The sequence below is a fragment of the Oncorhynchus gorbuscha genome, linkage group LG01 (assembly GCF_021184085.1).
Source record: "Oncorhynchus gorbuscha isolate QuinsamMale2020 ecotype Even-year linkage group LG01, OgorEven_v1.0, whole genome shotgun sequence".
Classification (NCBI taxonomy): domain Eukaryota; kingdom Metazoa; phylum Chordata; class Actinopteri; order Salmoniformes; family Salmonidae; genus Oncorhynchus; species Oncorhynchus gorbuscha.
This window is the reverse complement of record NC_060173.1, coordinates 29,195,114-29,219,141: the sequence shown is the minus strand read 5'-3', so window position 1 is coordinate 29,219,141 and position 24,028 is coordinate 29,195,114. Positions and strand designations below refer to the sequence as shown.

General features: G+C 43.4%; 1 protein-coding gene across 6 annotated transcripts in view; it reads left to right on the top strand.

Moving 5' to 3' along the window:
- The window catches only part of lrrc56 (leucine rich repeat containing 56), a 63,822-nt gene extending 41,289 nt beyond the window's left edge, over positions 1 to 22,533 (top strand). For 4 of the 6 annotated variants that reach the window (XM_046349503.1, XM_046349494.1, XM_046349514.1 and 1 more), the window contains 8 exons: positions 10,042 to 10,138; positions 10,358 to 10,555; positions 14,343 to 14,523; positions 16,370 to 16,627; positions 17,011 to 17,078; positions 18,835 to 18,977; positions 19,081 to 19,271; positions 19,450 to 22,532. In XM_046349503.1, the coding sequence (XP_046205459.1) occupies positions 10,042 to 10,138; positions 10,358 to 10,555; positions 14,343 to 14,523; positions 16,370 to 16,627; positions 17,011 to 17,078; positions 18,835 to 18,977; positions 19,081 to 19,271; positions 19,450 to 19,964 (1,651 nt within the window). In that variant the 3' untranslated portion in view covers positions 19,965 to 22,532. Of the gene's footprint in view, positions 1 to 10,041; positions 10,139 to 10,357; positions 10,556 to 14,342; positions 14,524 to 16,369; positions 16,628 to 17,010; positions 17,079 to 18,834; positions 18,978 to 19,080; positions 19,272 to 19,449 lie in introns of all 6 variants that reach the window. The other 2 variants (XM_046349484.1, XM_046349475.1) reach the window with 1 other exon arrangement.
- Positions 22,534 to 24,028: the final 1,495 nt, after the last annotated feature.

The following is a 24,028-nucleotide window of genomic DNA, read 5'->3' as shown; positions in this document are numbered from 1 at the left end:
GTTTTTCTAATGACTGCCTTGCCTGGTTCACCAATTACTTTGCAGACAGAGTTCAGTGTGTCAAATCGGAGGGCATGTTGTCCGGTCCTCTGGCAGTCTCTATGGGGGTGCCACAGGGTTCAATTCTCGGGCCGACTCTTTTCTCTGTATATATCAATGATGTTGCTCTTGCTGCGGGCGATTCCCTGATCCACCTCTACGCAGACGACACCATTCTGTATACTTCTGGCCCTTCCTTGGACACTGTGCTATCTAACCTCCAAACGAGCTTCAATGCCATACAACACTCCTTCCGTAGCCTCCAACTGCTCTTAAACGCTAGTAAAACCAAATGCCTGCTTTTCAACTGTTCGCTGCCTGCACCCGCACGCCCGACTAGCATCACCACCCTGGATGGTGCCGACCTAGAATATGTGGACATCTATAAGTACCTAGGTGTCTGGCTAGACTGTAAACTCTCCTTCCAGACTCATATCAAACATCTAAAATCAAATCTAGAGTTGGCTTTCTATTCTGCAACAAAGCCTCTTTCACTCATGCCGCCAAACTTACCCTAGTAAAACTGATTATCCTACCAATCCTCGACTTCGGCGACCGTCATCTACAAAATAGCTTCCAATACTCTACTCAGCAAACTGGATGCAGTTTATCACAGTGCAATCCGTTTTGTTACTAAAGCACCTTATCCCACCCACCACTGCGACCTGTATGCTCTAGTCGGCTGGCCCCGCTACATATTCGTCGCCAGACCCACTGGCTCCAGGTCATCTACAAGTCCATGCTAGGTAAAGCTCCGCCTTATCTCAGTTCACTGGTCACGATGGCAACACCCACCCGTAGCACACGCTCCAGCAGGTATATCTCACTGACCATCCCTAAAGCCAACACCTAATTTGGCCTCCTTTCCTTCCAGTTCTCTGCTGCCTGTGACTGGAACGAATTGCAAAAATCGTTGAAGTTGGAGACTTTTATCTCCCTTACCAACTTTAAACATCTACTATCTGAGCAGCTAACTGATCGCTGCAGCTGTACATAGTCCATCGGTAAATAGCCCACCCAATTTGCCTACCTCATCCCCATACTGTTTTTATTTATTTACTTTTCTGCTCTTTTGCACACCAGTATCTCTACCTGCACATGACCATTTGATTATTTCACTCCAGTGTTAATCTGCTAAATTGTAATTATTCACCTACCTCCTCATGCCTTTTGCACACAATGTATATAGACTCTTTAAAAAAAAATTATACTGTGTTATTGACTTGTTTATTGTTTACTCCATGTGTAACTCTGTGTTGTTGTCTGTTCACACTGCTATGCTTTATCTTGGCCAGGTCGCAGTTGCAAATGAGAACTTGTTCTCAACTAGCCTACCTGGTTAAATAAAGGTGAAATAGTCAAATAAAAAAAATCCACAAAGACAAACTGATATCTTTCCGACAGATAAGATCTAAACCAGGCAAGAACTTGTCTGTGTAGACCAATTTAGGGTTTCTAATCTCTCCAAAAGAATGTGGCGATCGATGGTGTCAAAAGCAGCACTAAGATCTAGGAGCATGAGGACAGATGCAGAGCCTTGGTCTGACGCCATTACAAGGTAATTTACCACCTTCGGTGCAGTCTCGGTGCTAAAACCAGACTGAAGCATTTCATATACATTATTTGTCTTCAGGGAGGCAGTGAGTTGCTGTGCAACAGCTTTTTCAAATGTTTCTAAATGTGAGAGGAATGGGAGATTTGATATAGGCCTATTTAGTTTTGACAAATTTCAGGGGTCAAAGTTTGGCTTTTTCAAGAAAGGCTTTATTACTGCCACTTTTAGTGAATTTGGTACACATCCGGTGGATAGGGAGCCATTTATTATCTTCAACAAGGGAGGGCAAAGCACAGGAAGTAGCTCTTTCAGTAGTTTAGTTGGAATAGGGTCCAGTATGCAGCTTGACGGGTTAGAGGCCATGACTATTTTCATGAATGTGTCGATATACAGGATTTAAAAAACTTGTGTCTCCGTTGATCCTAGGTCCTGGCAGTTCTGTGCAGACTCAGGACAACTGCGCTTTAAGAAATACGCAGGTTCAAAGAGGAGTCCGTAATTTGCTTTCTAATTTGCTTTCCCACCTCTTTAAGGAATACTTAGGTTCAAAAAATATTTAGATGCACTATTGTAAAGTGGCTGTTCCACTGGATGTCATAAGGTGAATGCTTTCTAATTAACAAATGTATCTTTTTTCATTGAAGAAGTTCATGAATTCATCACTGCTGAAGTGAAAGCCATCCTCTCTTGTTGAATGCTGTTTTTTAGTTAGCTTTGCAACAGTATCAAAAATAAATGTTAGGATTTTTCTTATTCTCCTCAATTAGGCTGGAAAAATAGGATTATCGAGCAGTGGTGAGGCCTCTTTAATATTGCATGGTACTGTCTTTCCAAGCTAGTCAGGGCGTGGGTATTTTCTGTCCTTGGATAGGTGGTGGGAGTCTGGAAGGGCATCTAGGAATCTTTGGGTTGTCCGAGAATTTATAACACGGCTTTTGGTGATCCTTGGTCGGGGTCTGAGCAGATTATTTGTTGCGATTGCAAACGTAATAAAATGGTGGTCTGATAGTCCAGGATTATGAGGAAAAACATTTAGATCCAGAATGTTTATTCCACGGGACAAAACTAGATCCAGGGTATGACTGTGGCAATGAGTAGGTCCGGAGACATGTTGGACTGCCCAGCAGGCCTGTTAACAGGGTGATTGAGTAGGCTACATAGATTTCATGACTAGAAACTCAAAATACAAAAACGCAGTCATTTATTTGTATTTTGCTGTCGTAAATGTTAGCAACACCTCCACCTTTGTGGGATGCGTGGGGGATATGGGATAGTGTAACCAGGAGGAGAGGCCTCATTTAACACAGTAAATTCATCAGGCTTGAGCCATGTTTCAGTCAGGCCAATCACATCAAGAATGTATTTTTATTTTTAATTTGACCTTTAACTAGGCAAGTCAGTTAAGAAAAAATTCTTATTTTCAATGACGGCCTAGGAACAGTGGGTTAACTGCCTGTTCAGGGGCAGAACGACAGATTTGTACCTTGCTCGGGGGTTGAACTTGCAACCTTCAGGTTACTCGTCCAACGCTCTAACCACTAGGCTACCCTGCCACCCCATAATGATCAGTGATTAGTTCATTGACTATGACTGCATTGGATGTGAGAGATCTAACATTAAGTCACCCAATTTTGAGATGTGAGATATCACAATCTATTTCAATAATGACAGTAACGGAGGAGGTCTTTATTCCAGTGAGATTTCTTCGGCGAACACCGCCATGATTAGTTTTGCTCAACCTAAATTGAGGCACAGACACGATCTCAATGGGGATAGCTGAGCTGACTACACTGACTGTGCTAGTGGCAGACTCCACTAAGCTGGCAGGCTGGCTAACAGATTGCGGCCTGCACCCTATCTCATTGTGGAGCCCTGTCTATGTTGATAGATAAGATGAGAGCACTCCTCCAGCTAGGACGGAGTCCACCACTCCTCAGCAGGTGAGGCTTGGTCCTGTTTGTGGGTGAGTCCCAGAACGAAGGCCAATTATCTACAAATTCTATATTTTGGGAGGGGCAGAAAACAGTTTTCAACCAGCAATTGAGTTGTGAGACTGCTGTAGAGCTCATCACTCCCCCTAACTGGGAGGGGGCAAGTGACAATTACTCGATGCCGACACATCTTTCTCGCTATGTTGCGCTTGGTGACCTCTGACTGTTTCATCCTAACACCGTTGGTGCCGACGTGGATAACAATATCCCTATATTCTCTACAATAGCCTTAGCCAGCACCATCTTCAGATTAGTCTTTTTGTCGGGAAGCACTGCCCCCTGTGTATGATCGCTGGATAATTATTTTAAATTCTAATATTGTGGGTAATGGAGTTGCCAAAGACTAAGGTTTTCAATTTGTCAGAGCTAATGGTGGGAGGCTCCGACAGCTCAGACACCGTAACAGGTGGAGGAGAGACCTGAGAAGGCTTGGCCTCCGACTCGCTGCTTAATGGGGAGAACCGGTTGAAAGTTTGTCGGCTGAATGAGCAACACCGGTTGAGAATGCCGACAGCATTTCTTTCTAGAAGCCTAGAGAATATGTTCCGGCTGCGGGGACTGTGGGGGGGTTAATACTACAATCTGAATTTACTGGTGGCACAGACGCTGTTTCATCCTTTCCTACCCTTAAGTTGCCCTTGCCTAACGATTGCATATGAAGCTGTGCTTGCAACACAGCTATTCTCACCATAAGGCAATAGTTCTGTATATTATGAGTACAGCGACTGCAATTAGATGGCATAGTGTTAATGTTACTACTTAGCTTTTTCGCCTAGTGGAAGTCCTGTAGGTCCATGTCTAGATAAAGCGTCTGGGGTGAAAAAGTTTCATTAAAAAATTAGTGAGGAAAAAACATAGGTAAAATGTATTAAAAGTAAAAACCAAATAGTTTGGCAGATAGCCAAAGAGCAACAAACAGCACAGTAGTACAGAGTCAAGTCCAGAAGTTGAGGGTGGAACTAGACTGTAGCAGCAGGCGTCACCAACAATAAAAGTTAAAGAATAGGATTAAGCCAGTGGCTCAGATGGTACAATCCCAGCCTCCCACAAAGAGAGCCGTAATTGGAACCAGAGCTAGTGTCTCCCCATGGGGATCCCTGTCACGCTTCACCCTGGTCTGGTTGTCTGCATCAGGAAACACCCTGGAGTAGGAGGCTCTAGAGGACAGGGATATGGTTAAGCGCTGTGCTTTGAAGACCGACACCCTGTTGGTTGGGCATGGGATGGGAACATCACACAGTACATGTGCAGAGTCTTTATTTCCACTTAGGCAGGATGTAGGGAGCTGTGACAGTAGGACGAGAGGGAGCAGCAAATCTGACTGAGGTCCTCTGTCTGTGGAGCAGATGCACCCCACCTGTAAATCGCACAGCAGACAGACAGTAGTCTGGTTGCCAGAACAGTTTTTGCTTTAGCCAGAACCTTTTTCATTCGTATGTATAGTGGTACAATGCACACAGATCGGGGAACCAGGCAAGACTGACAAGGTGCTACTGGACAAAGCCTGTCGTTGTAGGATGAAGATGAAGTCAGATGCATCTGGGGAACAGGAAGCAGAGAACGCAAGAGGAAAGGACAGGAGCAGAGGGAAGAAATATACCTGTGTAACACATCCTGGGAGTCCTGTAGAGGGAGTGAAGTATAAGAGAGGAGAGGGAAGATAGAGCTTTACATGAACAAGGGATAAGAGAGGAGAGGAGCAGAGTGGAGATGGAGAACTGTGTGACCCACCCTGTGATGAGCAGCTAAGGGCCGGCCGGACGTGAACAGCCCCTGATAGCATTTCCTGCTCTGAGCTGCGGGGCTGAGGAGGAGAGAGTGTTGGGGAGGGAGGATGGTGGTCAGGGACAACTGGATACTGGGGCTGCTGGTGTTGTGAGAAGTCAGGTGGGAAAGTGGAGAGTGTGCTTCCTGAGGCTAAGGTTGAGGGGGGGGGGCACTTTTGAGAGTATGCTGAAATTTGGTGCTGACCATAAGTCATAGATCAATTGAAATGTAATCTATGGCCCTGGGAGCGAATGTGATGGCTGGGAAGAGTTGGGATTGGAATGCTGGAGGGGTTATTGAGAGTGCCGTGTGCTGGCTGGGTTCTGGAGGCCAGTTGGGGGGGGGGACTGTGAGGAGTGTGCTGAGTGGAGGTCCAGGGGGACTGATAACAGAGGCTGGGTAGAGCGGGAAGAGAGTGCAGGGGAGAGAGAGATGGGATAGTGGCAGATGGAGGGGTCAACAGGAATTAAATCATCAACATGTATTCATCACATTTTTCCTAACGCTGCAGACATTTGCTTTAAAGCAGTATCCAAATCCATAGGATGTAGTGATCACAATATAGTAGCCATATCTAGGAAAACCAAAGTTCCAAAGGTTGGGCCTAATATAGTGTATAAGAGGTCATACAAGAAGTGTCGTAGTGATTCATATGTTGATGATGTAAAGAGTATTTGCTGGTCTGTGGTGTGTAATGAGGAGCATCCAGACGCTGCACTTGACACATTTATGAAACTACTTATTCCTGTTACTAATTAGCATGCACCCATTAATAAAATGTAAAAACTGTTAAATCCCCTTGTATTGATGAGGAATTTAAAAATTGTATGGTTGAGTGGGATGAGGCAAAAGGTATGGCAATTAAGTCTGGCAGCCCAACTGATTGGCAAATGTACTGCAAATTAAGAAATCATGTGACTAAACTAAATCAAAATAAATATAAACTACTCTATGAAACAACGATAAATTATATAAAGAATGATAGTAAAAAGCTTTGGGGCACCTTAAATGAAATTTTTGGGAAAATAGCCAACTTGGCTCCTTCATTTATTGAATCAGATGGCTCATTCATCACAAAGCCCACTGATATTGCAAACTACTTTAATGACTTCTTCATTAGCAAGATAAGCAAATTTAGGGACGACATGCCAGCAACAAATGCTGACACGACACATCCGAGTATATCGGACCAAATTATGAAAGACAAGAATTATACTTTTGAATTCCGTAAAATCAGTGTAGAAGAGGTGAAAAAAGTATTGTTGTCTATCAACAATGACAAGCCACCAGGGTCTGACAACTTGGATGGAAAATTACTGAGGATAATAGTAGACAATACTGCCACTCCTATTTGCCACATCTTCAATTTAAGCCTACTAGAGAGCATGTGCCCTCAGGCCTGGAGGGAAGCTAAAGTCATTCCGCTATTCAAGAATAGTAAAGCCCCCTTTACTGGCTCAAATAGCCGACCAATCAGCCTGTTACCAACCCTTAGTAAATTTCTGTGAAAAATTGTGTTTGACCAGATACAATGATATTTTACAGTAAACAAATTGACATCAGAATTTCAGCATGCTTATAGGGAAGGACACTCAACAAGCACAGCACTTACACAAATGACTGATGATTGGCTGAGAGGAATGGATGATAAAATTATTGTGGTGGCTGTCTTGTTCGACTTCAGTGCAGCTTTTGACATTATCTATCATAGTCTGCTGCTGGAAAAACGTATGTGTTATGGCTTTACACCCCCTGTTTTAATGTGGATAAAGAGTTACCTGTCTAACAGAACACAGAGGGTGTTCTTTAATGGAAGACTATCAAATATAATCCAGTTAGAGTCAGGAATCCCCAAGGGTAGCTGTTTTAGGCCCCTTGCTTTTTTCAATCTTTACCAGTGACATGCGACTGATTTGGAGTAAAGCCAGAGTATCTATTTATGTGGATGACTCAACACTATACATGTCAGCTACTACAGCAACTGAAATGACTGCAACGATTAACAAAGAGCTGCAGTTAGTTTCAGAGTGGGTGACAAGGAATAAGTTAGCCCTAAATATTTATAAAACTAAAAGCATTGTATTTGGAACTAAACCCTAAACCTCAACTAAATCTTGTGATAAATAATTTAGAAATTGAGCAAGTTGAGATGACTAAACTGCTTGGAGTAACACTAGATTGTAAACTGTCATGGTCAAAACATATTGATGCAGTAGTAGCTAAGATGGGGAGAAGTCTGTCTATAATAAAGCGATGCGCTGCCTTCTTAACAACACTATCAACAAGGCAGGTCCTACAGGCCCTAGTTTTGTCGCACCTTGACTACTGTTCAGTTGTGTGGTCAGGTGACACAAAAAAAGGACTTAGGAAAATTGCAATTGGCTCAGAACAGGGCTGCACGGCTGGCCCATGGATATACACAGAGAGCTAATATTAATAATATACATGTCAGTCTCTCCTGGCTGAAAATGGAGGAGAGATTGACTTCACTACTTTTATTTATGCGAGGTGTTGAATGATCCGAGCTGTCTGTCTAAACTACACAGCTCTGACACCCATACATACCCCACAAGACATGCCACAAGAGGTCTCTTCATAGTCCCCAAGTCCAGAACAGACTATGGGAGGCGCACAGTACTACATAGAGCCATGAATTCATGGAACTCTATTCCACATCATGTAACTGACGCAAGCAGTAAAATTAGATTTCAAAAACATATTAAAAAACACCTTATGGAACAGTGGGGACTGAAGCAGCACACACATTGGCACAGACACATGCATACACACATACGATAACATACGCACTATACATACACATGGATTTAGTATGTAGATATGTGGTAGTGGTGGAGTAGGGGCCTCTGTGGGCACACAGTGTGTTGTGAAATCTGTGAATGTATTGTAATGTTTTAAAATGGAATAAACTGCCTTAATTTGGTTGAATCCCAGGAAGAGTAGCTGCTGCTTTGGCAGCAGCTAATGGGGATCCATAATAAATACAAAATACAAGTGTGGACATTCATTGGGAAAAGGGGCAGTAGGATGACATTTAATCCGTTACATGTACAGTAAAGGCTTAAAAAAAGGTAACTGTAACCCGTTACGTTACCTGCTAAAATATTGTACTCAGATTACAGATACTTTTGAAAACCTAGATGATTACTTTGAGGATTACTTTTAAATTCAGAAAGGATGTTTGCAGAAAAAAAATGTTTTCCCAATTACATTAAAATCAGCATTGTATAAAGGTGCATGTTTAAATTTGTTCGACCTTAGCGAGTCTGACCACAAGTCAGAGACCACTATGATGACACACCAAATGTGTTTGATGGATCGTGGGAAAAGAGCAAGAATATGCGTTTTGTATGTCTTCCAATGGTGCGACTGCTGTCGGCATCCAAAGATTATCCAATTTGAATAAACGCTTGGAGGTCAGGATGACAGCAGTGGTGTAGTCTACGGCGATACAGATATCACTTATTATTGATATCTACATAGTGCATTGATGTGAATCACACTGCTGCTCTCTCATTTAGCTATTTGCACCTTACATATTGTGGTTGTTGTGGATGGCTGTTCACAAATCTAAATGTGTATTTGAACACAATAATGGTTGAATTCAAGAAGTTTAAGCTGCCAATCAATCATTGTTTTTGAAACCAGTGGACAGCCAGTGAAAAAATGCAAAAGCTGCATAGTGCAAATCCCAGACTATGGAATAAAAGTAAGGCTTTTATTGCTCAAACTAATTCATGCTGATAAAAATGTTCCATAGGCCTAATGGACACATGCTTAAACTCGTAAACTTTTGATAGACTTAAAGGGGTAATCTGTAGTTGCTACATCCATTTTGTGATTTATCTTTACATTAATATATATCATTTAATCATATTATTATATGTGGTACAAAGCGATGACTAAGAAGAAGCCTACATATAACCAGCCCATAAAGTACAATTTAACATCCATATATGGCCAGCTACGAAAACTTTAACATTGATTTATCCTGCAATACATGTTGTTCAATTGGTAACATACATTTTTGTCTTCTTCTAATGCCTCTTAAGTGGAAAGTAATCTAAAAGTAATTGAATATAATCAGATTACATTACGGAGTTTGGGTAATCCAAAAGTTACGTTACTGATTACAATTTTGGACAGGTAACTGTAATGGATTACATTTCGAAAGTAACCTACCCAACCCTGAGCTCGGGCAAGTCTGATTAGGATTCGCTGTACCACCGCCTCTTGATACACTACATGGCCAATAGTATGTGGATTTGGCTTTTTCAGCCACACCTGTTGCTGACAGGTGTATAAAATCGAGCACACAGCCATGCAATCTCCATAGACAAACATTGGCAGTAGAATGGCCTGTACTGAAGAGCTCAGCGGCTTTTAACGTGCCACCTTTCCAACAAGACCAACTCCATATTAATTCCCATGATTGTGGAATGAGATGTTCGACGAGCAGGTGTCCGAATACTTTCGGCCATGTAGTGTACCATTTAAAAAAAATGCCACGTTCAAAAGTTAGGACTCATGTTACAGGGCAATTTATTTTCTTTCCATCCTGGATTTGCATTTCACATTTTATAAATTCATAAACCATATGTCGCAGCACCTGATGTTCTGTTGGTACAATTCCACCCTTGCTTCTGGATCATGGCTGTCTATGTCTCCCAGGGACCTGGGAACCACGCTGTCCCTTCTGCAGGTGCTGTGGATGTCTCGCTGCAACCTGGCAGACCTGGATGGGATCCCCTCCTTCTCCTCTCTCAAGGTAGAGTTGCTACTGGAAAACTTTTGGAGTGGACCATCATGAACTAGAGGATAGACTTGTTCCACCTGCCTAATCCACCTGGCTTTTACCCTTCTTGCTCACCTGTGAAAATCTCACAATTCAACAAAAGTGGAAGTTTTATGTATTTGACTATGTGCAAATAACAGTTGAGCGACACTAAATCTGAACCTGTGTTGGTATGTTCCCTCCCTACGCTAGGAGCTGTATGTGGCCTACAACAGTGTGTCGGACCTGAGTCAGGTGAGCATGCTGGAGAATCTACAGCTGTTGGACCTGGAAGGGAATGATGTGAATGACCTGGTGCAGGTGCAGTACCTGGGCCTCTGCTCCCAGCTCCGCACACTTACCCTGGAGGGAAACCCCGTCTGTATGTGCCCCCACCCCAACGCCACACAGGTACCTATACAAACTCCTACTGTATCTTCTTACCCTAACCCTCACCACAATTCCACAATCATGTATATTATTGCATTCATTACTGAATCCTCATAGTTACTCAAGTTGTGTATGTGTGTGTATGGGGGGCTGTGAGCCATGCCGGGCTCTGGCTGTGAGCCATGCTCTCTCCGATGGGCCCAGATGATATTGGCCAAAATGCAGTGAGTCTGGCTGTGATCCCAGGCTGCTTTAAAGCATGAAATACACCAAGAATCTCACTGCCGATAGCTACTTATCACAGTGGGAAGCCGTTCCTTCTCTTGCTAGAACGAAAGTAGCAACGAATATACCAATGCTTGTCAGTGGCCAACAACTTGACTTTTAGCCAATCAGCGAGCACAAATGGTAATTTTCTCTGTATGTTCACGGATTAGTTTAGTCACACTTCATATGCAATGCAGGCTATGGGATGGTAGCTAGATACGGTGCATTCGGAAGTATTCAGACCCCTTTACTTTTTTCACATTATGTTACATTACAGCCTTGTTCTAAAATTGATTAAATCATTTTTTCCCCCTCATCAATCTACACACAATACCCCATAATGACAAAGCAAAAACAGGTTTTTCAACATTTTTTGCAAATGTCTATACAAAAAATGGAAATATCATATTTACATAAGTATTCAGACTCTTTATTCAGTACTTTGTTGAAGCACCTTTGGCAGCGATTACAGCCTTGAGTCTTCTTGGGTATGACGCGACACGCTTGACACACCTGTATTTGGGGAGTTTCTCCCATTCTTCTCTGTAGATCCTCTCAAGCTCTGTCAGGTTGGATGGGGAGCATCGCTGCACAGCTATTTTAAGGTCTCTCCAGAGATGTTCGATCGGGTTGAAGTCCGGGCTCTGCCAGGGCCACTCAAGGACATTCAAAGACTTGTCCTGAAGCCACTCCTGTGTTGTCTTGGCTGTGTGCTTATGGTTGTTGTCCTATTGGAAGGTGTACCTTCACCCCAGTCTGAGGTCCTGTGTGCTCTGGAGCAGGTTTTCATCAAGGATCTCTCTGTACTTTGCTCCCTTCATCTTTCCCTCGATCCAGACTAGTCTCCTAGTCGATGCCACTGAAAAACATCCCCACAGCATGATGCTGCCACCGCCATGCTTCACCGTAGGGATGGTGCCAGGTTTCCTTCAGACGTGATGTTTGGCATTCAGGCCAAAGAGTTGGTTTTATCAGAACAGAGAATCATGTTTCTCGTGGTCTGAGAATCTTTTAGATGCCTTTTGGCAAACTCCAAGCGGGCTGTCATATGCCTTTTACTGAAGAGTGGCTTCCGTCTGGCCACTCTACCCTAAAGGCTTAATTGGTGGAGTGCTGCAGAGACGGTTCTCCCATCTCCACAGAGGAACTCTGAAGCTCTGTCAGAGTGACCATCGTGTTCTTGGTTACCTCCCTGACCAAGGCCCTCCTCCCCCAATTGCTCAGTAGGCCAGGCGGCCAGCTCTAGAAATAGTCTTGATGGTTCCAAACTTCTTCCATTTAAGAATGATGGAAGCCACTGTGTTCTTGGGGACCGTCAACGCTGCAGAAATGTTTTAGCACCCTTCTCCAGATCTGTGCCTCAACACAGTCCTGTCTCGGAGCTCTACGGACAATTCCTTCGACATCGTGGCTTTGTTTTTGCGCTGACATGCACTGTCAACTGTGGGACCTTATATAGACAGGTGTGTGCCTTTCCAAAACATGCCCAATCAATAACATCTACCACAGGTGGACTCGAATCAAGTTCTAGAAACATCTCAAAGATGATCAATGGAAACAGGATGCACCTGAGCTCAATTTCGAGTGCTCGAGCTCAATTTAGATTGATGAGGGAAATGTATTTTATTTTATCCATTTTAGAATAAGGCTGTAACGTAACAAAATGTGTAAAAAGGAAAGGGCTCTGAATACTTTCCGAATGCACTGTAAGTGCACAGACGCAATGCACACAACACAAAATACTTCCCCCAAGCTAGCTAACCACTATAGCTAGTGTTAACATAATAATTCAATCACAACGGGTTAGATAGTTTCCTGTGTTAGCTGCTGAGTTAGTGCAGTGTCCTTAGCTAGCTAGCTCTGTTTTGCTCGCTAGCGAATATTCTAACCTTAGCTATCTAGCTAAACATTTTGGCTATGGGCTGGCACTGGCAGTATGGGATTACGAATTAAATGGTTCCCTTGTCTTCTTGCTAGGTAGTTAACTAGCTGTGGCCATCTGACTAGTATCATCAAGGGCTTTCTACAAAATAGAAACAATAGTTTAGAAAGCTTGGAATCTAGACCATGCACAGATATGCATTGCCAAACAACGCTACTGCCACCTTCTGGTTTGTAGTATTTTAACAAGGCTGAGTGGCTGACAACTTTCAAGGTCTTTGCTGTGTGTAAACAAAAGAGTTTGCCGACACTCTGTTCAGAGGTGCTAAGTACTATCAAATGTTTGACACACCTACCGGTGTGTCTGTCCGTGTCTGTCCCTGTCTGTCTATCTGTCTGTCAGACAGAATGGAGTGGGACTGGAGAGCAGGGAACAGGGAAGTGGTGTTCAAAGCAAAACAAACACCAAAACAGGCTACTCTCATTTGACAAAGTCCAGGCCTAGGGAGCCTATGCACCTGGGGTTTCTTATCCGACACTGTATTTCATTTAGGCTTAACTTTGTTTTGCTTGTGTAAGTAGGGAAGGTACCAGCTGTGGTGATGGTTAGTATAAACCTTGCTCAACTGGGCAGGGTGGAGAATATACTGTAGTAAGGTTTTAGCATATATGTTTTGAGTGATGGGATTGAGCCCATATTAAAGTGGTTTATTAAAATTTTACTATCACACAATGACACGATGAAGTGGTATGACTGAACGATGCTTCCTGTCCATATCATTCCATGTTTTAGTCTAGTTCCTGTGCCACATATTATCTTGTTTACCAATTGTGGGTTTTTAGGAGAGCCCAGGAGCTTGGCCTGTGAGGCTGTGAGTGCTTTGTAGGGTTTTTGGGACAGAGTGAATGTGTTTATTTTCACCTACCCAGTCAGCAGCAGGACTTAGGAAACTGGGGCAGTGAGGGAGGGAAGACTGATCTGAATATGCATTAGGGCTGGTCCAAGCACTGAGAGTGGGGTCCTTGGGTTTCTCTTCTCTCTCCCTTCTCTAACCCCCTCTCCCCCCCCTTCTCTAAAATCTCACTCCCTCTCTCTGTGGGTTTGATCTCTCAGCAGCAGCAGAATAGTCTCTCTCTCTCCCCTTTCTTCTCTGAGCTTTCTCTCAGTGCTTATAAATGATCAAAGCACAGTACAAAGTGCAGATTATTGCCTTTATTAGTACTCTGTTATCTGCCCACTCAGAACCATGTTCTTTGTCTCCTCCTTTGAACAGAAGTTACACATTCATTGTGCCTTAAAGCTCTATGTTATGTTATGCTGTGTTATGTTATGGTATACTGGTGTTAAGTGTTGTGTGTTTGGCATTGAAAGGCTAACTTTGAAAGGTTGGACTTACCTTGGCCTTTAACAACCATTCAAATCACAACTAAAGGTACAACCTTGAACCCTTTTATGCAGTCCTATTACTGTATCACCTATCATTCTTTATCACAGTCGTCCAGAGGTGGGCCCTGTTTTATCAAACTTAGCCTAATTCAACTTCTCATCTGCTCATATGAAACATGATTCGTTCAATGAGGTGTGGGCTGGGCTCTCTTCCGGATACAACCAACCCCCCCCCCTTTTTATTTTGTGTATGCTGTCTTCTCCTTTTCCCAGGAGGAGGAGGAGGGGTACTGCTACCGGTCATCAGTGAGGGAGCTGGTCCCGCAGCTGCGTTACCTAGACGACATGCATGCCAGGGAGGAGGCGGGGTCTCGCTGTAGCAGCTCCATGGGGGAAGACTGGGCCCTGCTCAGAGAGTCTTTTAAAGACTGCAGCTCTACAGAGACAGCTGAGGGTGTGTGTGTGCGCTTCTGTGCATCTGTGTGTGTGTGTGTGTGTGTGTGTGTGTGTGTGTGTGTGTGTGTGTGTGTGTGTGTGTGTGTGTGTGTGTGTGTGTGTGTGTGTGTGTGTGTGTGTGTGTGTGTGTGTGTGTGTGTGTGTGTGTGTGGATCTATGTGCTTGCATCTGCTTGTGTGCATATCTGTCTGTGTGTGTACAGTGCATTTGTGTTCAGTATTTAGACCCCTTGACTTTTTCCACATTTTGTTACGTTACAGCCTTATTCTAAAATAGAGTAAATTATATTTTTCCCTCATCAATCTACATAGAATACCCCATAATGAAAAAGCGAACACAGGTTTTTAGAAATGTTTGCAAATGTATTGAAAAATAAAAACTGAAAAATATTATTTTCTTAGTTTTCAGACCCTTTGCTATAAGACTCAAAATTGAGCTCAGGTGAATCCTGTTTCCTTTGATCTTCATTGAGATGTTTCTACAACTAGATTGGAGTCCACCTGTGGTAAATGTAATTGATTGGACATGATTTGGAAAGGCACACACATAAGGTTCCACAGTTGACAGTGCATGTCAGAGCAAAAACAAAGCCTTTAGGTCGAAAGGAATTGTCCTTAGAGCTCCAAGACAGGATTGTGTCGAGGCACAGATCTGGGAAAGGGTACCAAAAAATGTCTGCAACATGGAACGTCCCCAAGAACACAGTCGCCTCAATCATTCTTAAATGGAAGAAGTTTGGAACCACCAAGACTCTTCCTAGAGCTGGCCGCCCGGCCGAACTGAGCAATCGGGGGAGAAGGTCCTTGGTCAAGGAGGTGACCAAGAACCCAATAGTCACTCTGACAGAGCTCCAGAGTTCCTCTGGAGATGGGAGAACCTTGCAGAAGGACAACCATCTCTGCAGCACACCACCAATCAGGCTTTATGGTGGAGTGGCCAGAGGGAAGCCACTCCTCAGTAAAAGACACATGACAGCCCGCTTGCAGTTTGCTGAAAGGCACCTAAAGACTCTCAGACCATGAGAAACAAGGTTCTCTGTTGAATGACCTGTTTAGCCTGAATTGACCACGTCTGGAGGAAACCTTGCACCATCCCTACGGTGAAGCATGGTGGTGGCAGCATCATGCTGTGGGGATGTTTTTCAGCGTTAGGGACTAGTCAGGATCAAAGGAAAGATGAACGGGGCAAAGTACAGAATGGACCTCAGACTAGGGCGAAGTTCCACCTTCCAACAGGACAACGACCCTAAACACACAGCCAAGACAACGCTGGAGTGGCTTCGGGACAAGTCTTTGAATGTCCTTGAGTGGCCCAGCCAGAGCCCGGACTTGAACCCGATCGAACATCTCTGGAGAGACCTGAAAATAGCTGTGCAGCGATGCTCCCCATCCAACCTGACAGAGCTTGAGAGGATGTGCAGAGAAGAATGGGAGAAACTCCCCAAATACAGGTGTGCCAAGCTTGTAGCATCATACCCATGAAGACTCAAGGATGTAATCACTGCCAAAGGTGCATCAACAAAGTACTGAATAATACTGAATACTTCTGAATACTTCTGTAAATGTGATCTTTTTTTATTTTTTTATACATTTGTTGCAAACATTTAAAATAACGTTTTTGCTTTTGCTTATGGTATGTATTGTGTGTAGATTGATGAGGGGGAAAAAATAATTAAATCAATTTTAGAATAAGGCTGTAACATAACAAAATGTGGAAAAAGTCAAGGGGTCTGAATACTTTCCAAATGCACTGTATCTGAACAGTTCTTCTAGGCCAGTTCCAGGCCAGTTCTTCTACTCTGTGTTTGATATGCAATATTTTCCCTCTTCCATGTCTGGCCATAGAGAAGAGAGCAGCCAGTGTGTGTGTCTACTCCAGACCCAGCTCTGGCCAGCACCTAGCTAGCAGCCTCTCCGGTTCCCGTCCCTCCAGCCGACCAGTCACTGCCAGGCCCCTCTCAGCAGCCGGCTCCAGACCCCTCTCTGGGTCGCGACCCTTATCAGCGGCTGGGTACAGAGCCCTCTCCCCTCCCGGGTCCAGATCTGGTTCTGCTGATGCAGATCTAGTCTCTGTGGACCCAGACGCTAGCGTTCTGACGCACGGTGAGACACTTTATTGGTGTCCTTGGCACTGAAAGCCCTACCGTCTCCAAATATAAAGCTTCAGTTTATGTCCCTGAATAGGTCCATATAATGAATCAGGCTTATTGTTTTGTATCCTTTTTGTGTTAATTAGCCGTTTCTGATTTATTTTTTACTAATTTTTGAATAAGTACTGTTCACCTGTATAATTATGCAACACTGCCACCATGAGGACATCTTGTAACAGTGTCTGAAGATTCATTGTGTATTTTTAAATCAGAGATCTTTGATTTTCCAACCTCAGAATTCAGGCATACTATGCCTATTTTTCAAAATTCCTATATTGTGACAATTGGCTGATTGGCTATCCTCCATTGTAATGAAATGGTTTTGTTTCTCTCCAGGTGCAGGGAAGGTCTTGTTCTGTGGGAGCCCTGTCCAGGCCCTCAGAGCCAGGCGACAGAAGATGAGGGTTTGTTGACACATCATTAGCATGAAACTAATTAACTGCAGCATCTCAATCCTTATTTGACAAACTTGAGTCCTCTCTGGCACATTGACCACAGCAGAGATTTGACAGTCTTCCAGCTTCAGGGGAAAATGACCCAGAGTGAAGGGGAGTAGTTATGTGTAGGGGAAAGGGGATATGTAGTCTGTTGCACAACTGAATGCATTCAACCGAAATTTGTCTTCCGCATTTAACCCAACCCCTCTGAATCAAGAGAGGTGCGGGGGGCTGCCTTAATCGATGACCGTGTCACCAGCGGAGCAGTTGTTGTTGGGGTCAACTACCCTGTGTCATGGAATATTCTAATCAAGTGAGAGAGACCTTGTCATTTCTTCAAACAATTATCTTTATTCAATATTGATTAATTATTGCAATAATGAGGCTGGTTGACCCAAAACACTTGAGTGTTGGACCGAGTAACCTAACCCTTACACAAATGCAGAGTTCTTTATATAGCTGACTTTTTTTTTTTAACACACATTAGCAGGACATAAATGTCTTACTATTAGTTCAATATGAATTGTTAACCGTTAATATCAAATAAATCAGGTAAATATGTACTTTTTCTCTCACACTTGATCAAGGGTAGAACGGCAGGTTTACCCCTCTTTGTGACAGGCCATTATGACTGGGTGACGTGACATCTCCCCCTGTCTCTCTAATGTGATGTCAGGATGAACTGAAGGAGATAATTGTCAGAGAGAGGAGGGGAGGGTGATAGAGGGATGCAGCTGTTGCCCCAGTGACATGACAGATGGAGTACTGCCAATGCCAGGCGATCTGTCACTTTGTCATCTCTATAGACCTGCCATCCGTCACTCACTCTCAAACTGCTGTCACACTTTTCTCTCTCTTGAGCTGTCATTCACTCTCTTTAATCTTTATCCCTAATTTCTCTTTCAGATCTTCTCTGTATTTTGTCTCCCTCTGTATTATCTCTTCATCCCTCTATTAGTCTCTGGCTCCCTCCGTCTCACTATCCCTCTTCTATCGTGAACCTCATCCATCTTTCTCTCTTACTGAGGGGATTTTATTAAGCTAGCCAGGGTTGACCCGGGCTATGACCGTCACGTGATCGGGCGAAGCCGGTGAGGGAGGCGCACCCTGCGGAAATCGAACAGTTATCTCTGTCGTTTGGTCAACAAGGTAGCATCCCACTGTTCAACATCTAGTTTTGATTTACATTTGGTTGAGTTGTCAACTAACATGAATTCAAGGTTAAATCAACAAAATAATTCACTATGTCATTGGATTTAGGATAAAAGTTATCTGAAAAAAATAAAAAATTCCCTTACTTTGATGACTTTTTGCAAATCCAATCAGTTTTCCATATTGATTCAACGTCCAACACATTGTATTTTTTGGGTGAATGATGTGGAAACCACGTTAATTCAACCAGGTTTAGCCCAGAAACGTACAGCATAAAATATCTGTTAGAATTCAACTTATTTTCATTGGGAATGCAGATAATACATTTTCATGAAAAGTAATAACTTTTGTATGTGAAAACACAGAATGCTACTGATTACTCCACGTGCTTAAACTACGTCAATTTTATTTTGAGCCGACTTCGCCGCCAGCCATAACGGGGCACCTGGCTCATGCCCGGAAGGCAGCCTGGTTCAAAAATGAATGCAATCACTTTTCAACCGGTGCAAAGTCCGCCTACCTAGGCGCCCGGGCCAGCTTAATCAAATTCCCTTACCGCTTCCTTATGCAGAATGCAGCCCCCTCCCCTGTGTCCACTCCTAGCACCCCGCCCCTCCATGTTCCGGAGCACAACTATGACCTTGAGGAGCAAGAAGGATGCCAGGGCAGTGATGTGTTCTCTGAGCTCAGGGCCTGGAGGGAACAGCATAACAAGTACTGACCACCTACTCACTCACTCACTCACTTACCCTCTCACTGTCTGTGTGAGAGATTACTGAACCAACTTTTCACTGTTTTCTATTGCTTTGTGTTCCAGACGTCTATTAGCCATGGAGAGGGATGGGCCTCAGATACTGACCATCCTCAATGGTGATGAAGAGGAGGATGATGAAAGTCTCAGCATTTTCAGTGGCAAGGAGGAAGAAGAGGGAAAAAAAGAGAGCGCTGGTTTGAGTCACTGGTTAAACACTGACTCGACAGACTCCTCTTCCCAGTCCCCCTCTCCAGGCGAGTCTCTCTCATCTCTAGTTAAGAAGGCTATCAAACATGCCAAACCTACTCAGTATATAAAATATAAAACCAAGAAACCTAAATATAAATCCAGGGATTTGAACACAGAATAACTTGAGATCACACTACCACAACACAGTCTGAAATGTTCTCTAATAAACTGTTTAATTTATAGATGTGTTTCCGAGAGAAGCCAAATCCCCTGAAGTGGCCCGGCTCTCCCTGTCCCCTGACTGCACTCTGTCGCCCTCTCCCCCTCAAAGTGCCACATCAGCCCCTGGTAGCCGGAGGCTGTCAGTGCTGCGGGCACACAGACTGAGGCTCAGTGGTGGGGTGGCTGGGGCTGTTGTAAGGCCTGCTGAAGACCATACAGACTCAGAGACGGTCACAGGAGTCCGCATCTTGGAGAGCCAGGGGCTCCAGGAGGCTGTGAGGCCTAAAGTCCCTCTGCTGCCCAAGACTACTTACCACATGCCCCACAGGCCAGCCTCCAGCCCACTGGTCAGAGGGCTCAGGTCACCAACAGGTGGAGCTTATGTGCAGTCTGTCAATGGGCTTCAACCAATTGTCTTGTGCAGACCACCAGGGAGGCCGGCCATTATGCGTCCTCACGTGGCCAAGGCAGCTCTGCAGAAAACGCCACAGTGTCTCACACTCCAGCCCAGCAGGGGGAACTCTCACTTAGACTAAGCCACACACTGTCTGGGATTGTTTCCTGAGAGGGGAACACTCAAAACAGGAGCTGAGGCAGAGATGGAGATTGTCCTCCAGGTCCCTGCTCTTCTGAGCTGAGCCAACTTGTGATGTGAAGACTTCCTTAGAGTGCAGTGACAAGTCTCCCTCTGTTATGTTTAGGAAAGAGGACCCTGGGGGCTGGATTACATCCAACTGTCACCTGGAGAATGGAACATAAAAGCTGTGGAATCCAAGTGTGAACTTGCTATCTCAGTGTTCTGACTTCCTCTGATGGACAGTTAGAGAATCACCTGCATCCCTCTGCTCTCTCAGCTCAGCACAGTACAGTACTGACAATGACTCTGATACTGAGCTCACATTGGCTTTACTAAGGACAACAGCTCTATTTGAAAAGGTTTATAGTTTGGTCGAAGATATATTTCTTGGAATGGCCTTTAAATTGAATTAGTATGCTTTTCACAATGCTGAATTTTTGTGGGACTTAAGTGTGTTTCACATGTCTCATATATGTGTTTTTCAGTTTGAATGACATTTTGTACTGTTTTTATTCACAAGTACTACCTTATCCACACCTTAAATAAAAACATAGTTTGATCAACAAATCTTTCCTTTAATGGAACAATTTGATCTTGACTAGCTTAGTAAGATCAAATGTCTTAGTTGTTAAATCACATCTCTAGAGTTTGAATCTATCCAGGTTTGTTAAGATATAAAGAAAGCGTGTAGAGTCCAATCAAGGATTATTCTCCAATGGAAGAAATGTATCATCTTTCACTTCACTTTCTCCAACTTTGTGGTGGTGTGGCAATATTATGCCACTTGGGGGCGCCATATAACTCACTAACTCACTACTGCCCCTACTGTGTTGTCAAGACTGCTTCCATAAAACTACTCAAGACTCACATTCTACTCTCTGCTTTGGGCCGGATCAAAGAGAGAGTTTAACAGCAAAAGCAATTAAGACATCACTAAATTAAATAGTGTGTGTAAATATAACTGTGTCTGAGTGCTTTAGGTCAATACTTAACACTACTGGAGTTTTTTCCAAATATTTGGGAAAACTAGTAAAGTTAGTTGGCCAGTGTGTCCCTGCTTCGGGAAATAGTGCTGAGCTGCTGGAAAAGGGCCAGTGCTATTGTGAAGCTTACAGTGGGAAGATCAGGACCAGAGGGGAAAACTGATCCTAAATCAGTTCCTACGGGTAGATAGTAATACGAGTACTGTTTGTTTTGACTGGAGAAGCTGTGTGACAGCCTCCTCCTCACGTGGCATCCATTGTGGACAACAGGTGCAGGGCCGTAACCAGGGTTTCAGTTTTAATGAGGCCGGGAAGGGGATGGAGGAGGATATTTTTTTTTTAAGTTGAAGCTCATTTACTGCATTTCTATACAATTAAAACAACTTTAAAATGGTATTTGGAGAATAGCAAAAACAAGAAAAAATGACCCCAGACATTATCACCTTGGCTGCTGTAGGCTTATTCACCTCAGTCGATCTACAAACACAGCCTATTAGCTATACAATTGTAATGTTATACCTCTGAAAAGGGGGGAAACATGATAAATTATTCACACTGACATGTAGCATCAGCATCGAAACTAAAATGTACTACATTTTTAGAACTGTATTGATTGCATTTTAATGTAGCCTTATAGAGAAGATATGCCATGTTTATTATTTATTTATTTCACCTTTATTTAACCAGGTAGGCTAGTTGAGAACAAGTTCTTATTTACAACTGCGACCTGGCCAAGATAAAGCAAAGCAGTTCGACACATACAACAACACAGTGTTACACGTCCAGATTGTCCAGATTGTCTAGCCCAGCTGATTTGTACAGGTCCAGGTTTTGCATGTGGAGATAAGATTAGTACAGATTTTCTCAGGGGACCCCAACCCTAAGTTTGGGAACCACTACACTAACCTCTCTGACCCTCTCTCTGCTTGCTTCCTCTCTGTCTCTGTCTCCTCTAGTTCCTCCTGCATGCATTGCAGCCTGCCTCCGCCTCACCACTGAGTGCCATATCGCCCACTGTCTGTCTCTGTAGTAGCCTACTCTCTGTAAAGCAAAGTTATTACGAGAACTTAGTTGTGTAGTTTTTGCTCTTGCTGAGTTAGACTTCGTTTAACGTTAGCCTCTTATTTCCTCCTAGCAAGCTAAGTGATACTAACCAGAGCCCTTCAACGTTACTGCCAGTTTCGGCCAATAGAAGTCTCTGCCAGAGGCTATCCCCCTGACTGACATATTTATAGTCGACTTGTTTGCAGTTGTGCACTCATTCTCCCAGAGTCCGTTTGTTTGGGGGATGTCCATTGCCAGCACCCCCTGAAAAATCAGAATACATTTATTATATATATATACCTCTAGAGCAGGCAAAATACTTTTTGGTTGTATAGTTAAGAACAGTATCTTGCAGGATTCAATAGTTAGAATTGTATGAGTTGTTGCCCTGTCCCTTTCTCTGTGATTGTCATTCTAATGGAATCCAGAAAGAACAAAACCTTGTCCTCAAACATTTATATCAAAAGGTGCAAAGATACAAAACTTCCACATCAAATTAAATATTTTTCTTGAATAAAAAAACATGGACAACCACCACGTTTTGTGCAGTATTAATTGACCATCCTTATAATCGTTAATGTAAATAGGTTGGTCATTTAAGTTTGTATGATTTGTGATGATGTGGCTCAGTTGGTAGAGCATGGTGCTTACAATGCTAGGTTTGTGGGTTTTATTCCCATGGGGGTCCAGTATGAAAATGTATGCACTCACTACTGTAAATTGCTCTGGATAAGAGCATCTACTGAAAAGGAATGAATAGACCATTTCAGTTTTTACATAGAAATAAGTTGTATTTGCAAAGTATTTCGAGAAACTGGAAAACAAATCAAGTAAGTATTTTTATATTCCACAAGTATTATCTGATTAAATGTTTTGTACAGATAGTTATCAGACTCAAGTCACAAGTGCTGGTAAACACTCAAATACATTTAGTTTTAAAAATTACCAAAAGTAGTGTACTGGGCCTCTACTAGTCCTGTATTAGTGCACCAATATAGACGTCTTCGGGGAGTTTTTTTTTCTTCTCTCGCGGCACTCCCTAACTACTTCCCGCGGCTATGGGGATGTTGCGGGAAGGTTTTAAAATGTCACGTCTCTCGGCTTGTGTTGCGAGGTGGAGGAGTTAGCTGTTTGAGAGAGTGATGAATGTGCTGCTGAAAAGGAAAATCTGTGAGGAAAATCTAGGGGACGCAACAAACAAACCACTGTTCATGATTCCACTCGTTCGCAGAGAGGCAGGTGTGAATAGAACTGTCAGATCAAGAATAATAGCTTTCTGATCTTTGATCAATGCTGGAAGCAATATTTAGAAGTTGATCCATAATTGATTTTCTTGTGTACAAATTATATATATTATCAATATTTTTTTCAAATTAGAAATAATTGGTACCGAGCAGAGTTCTGGACATAGGTGTCCTCGTAAGTTACTGCTATGAACAGGTGAACAATTTTAACCAAGCTGACATATTTGAGAAGGCCAAATCCTGTTCCTGGAGACACAAACACAAGCAAACAGAGGGCCTGATTCCACTCGGCATGTCTGTCAGTTCTGCTTCACTGCTGTCTGGCAAAAGGACAGAACTAAAGGAGCCATAGAACAACAAAACAGATTGCCATCGCGACCACAGAGTACTGTTTGATTACACACTACCATGGAAGACTTGTGTGGGATTCATGGACACGCAAAAATACAGAACAAACTGTATGAAGGTGTGTCTGTTTTAACCACGAGACTGTCCTTATGTAACCGGTGTGAAATGGCTAGCTAGGTAGCAGGGTGCGTGCTATTACAGTGTTGCCAAGTCCTTAGTAAGAAAAGTAGCTATCCGCTGCCCTAAAAGTCGACAAATGACGCCATCACCTAATTTGCATAATCTGCCATGTGCATGTAATTGTGAAGGATGTTGTCGGAGAGAGGAATAACATTGAGGCTAATATCTTATAGTCATTATTAAGAAGACAAATTGGACGCCAGTTATCGATGAGCAGCACTTCT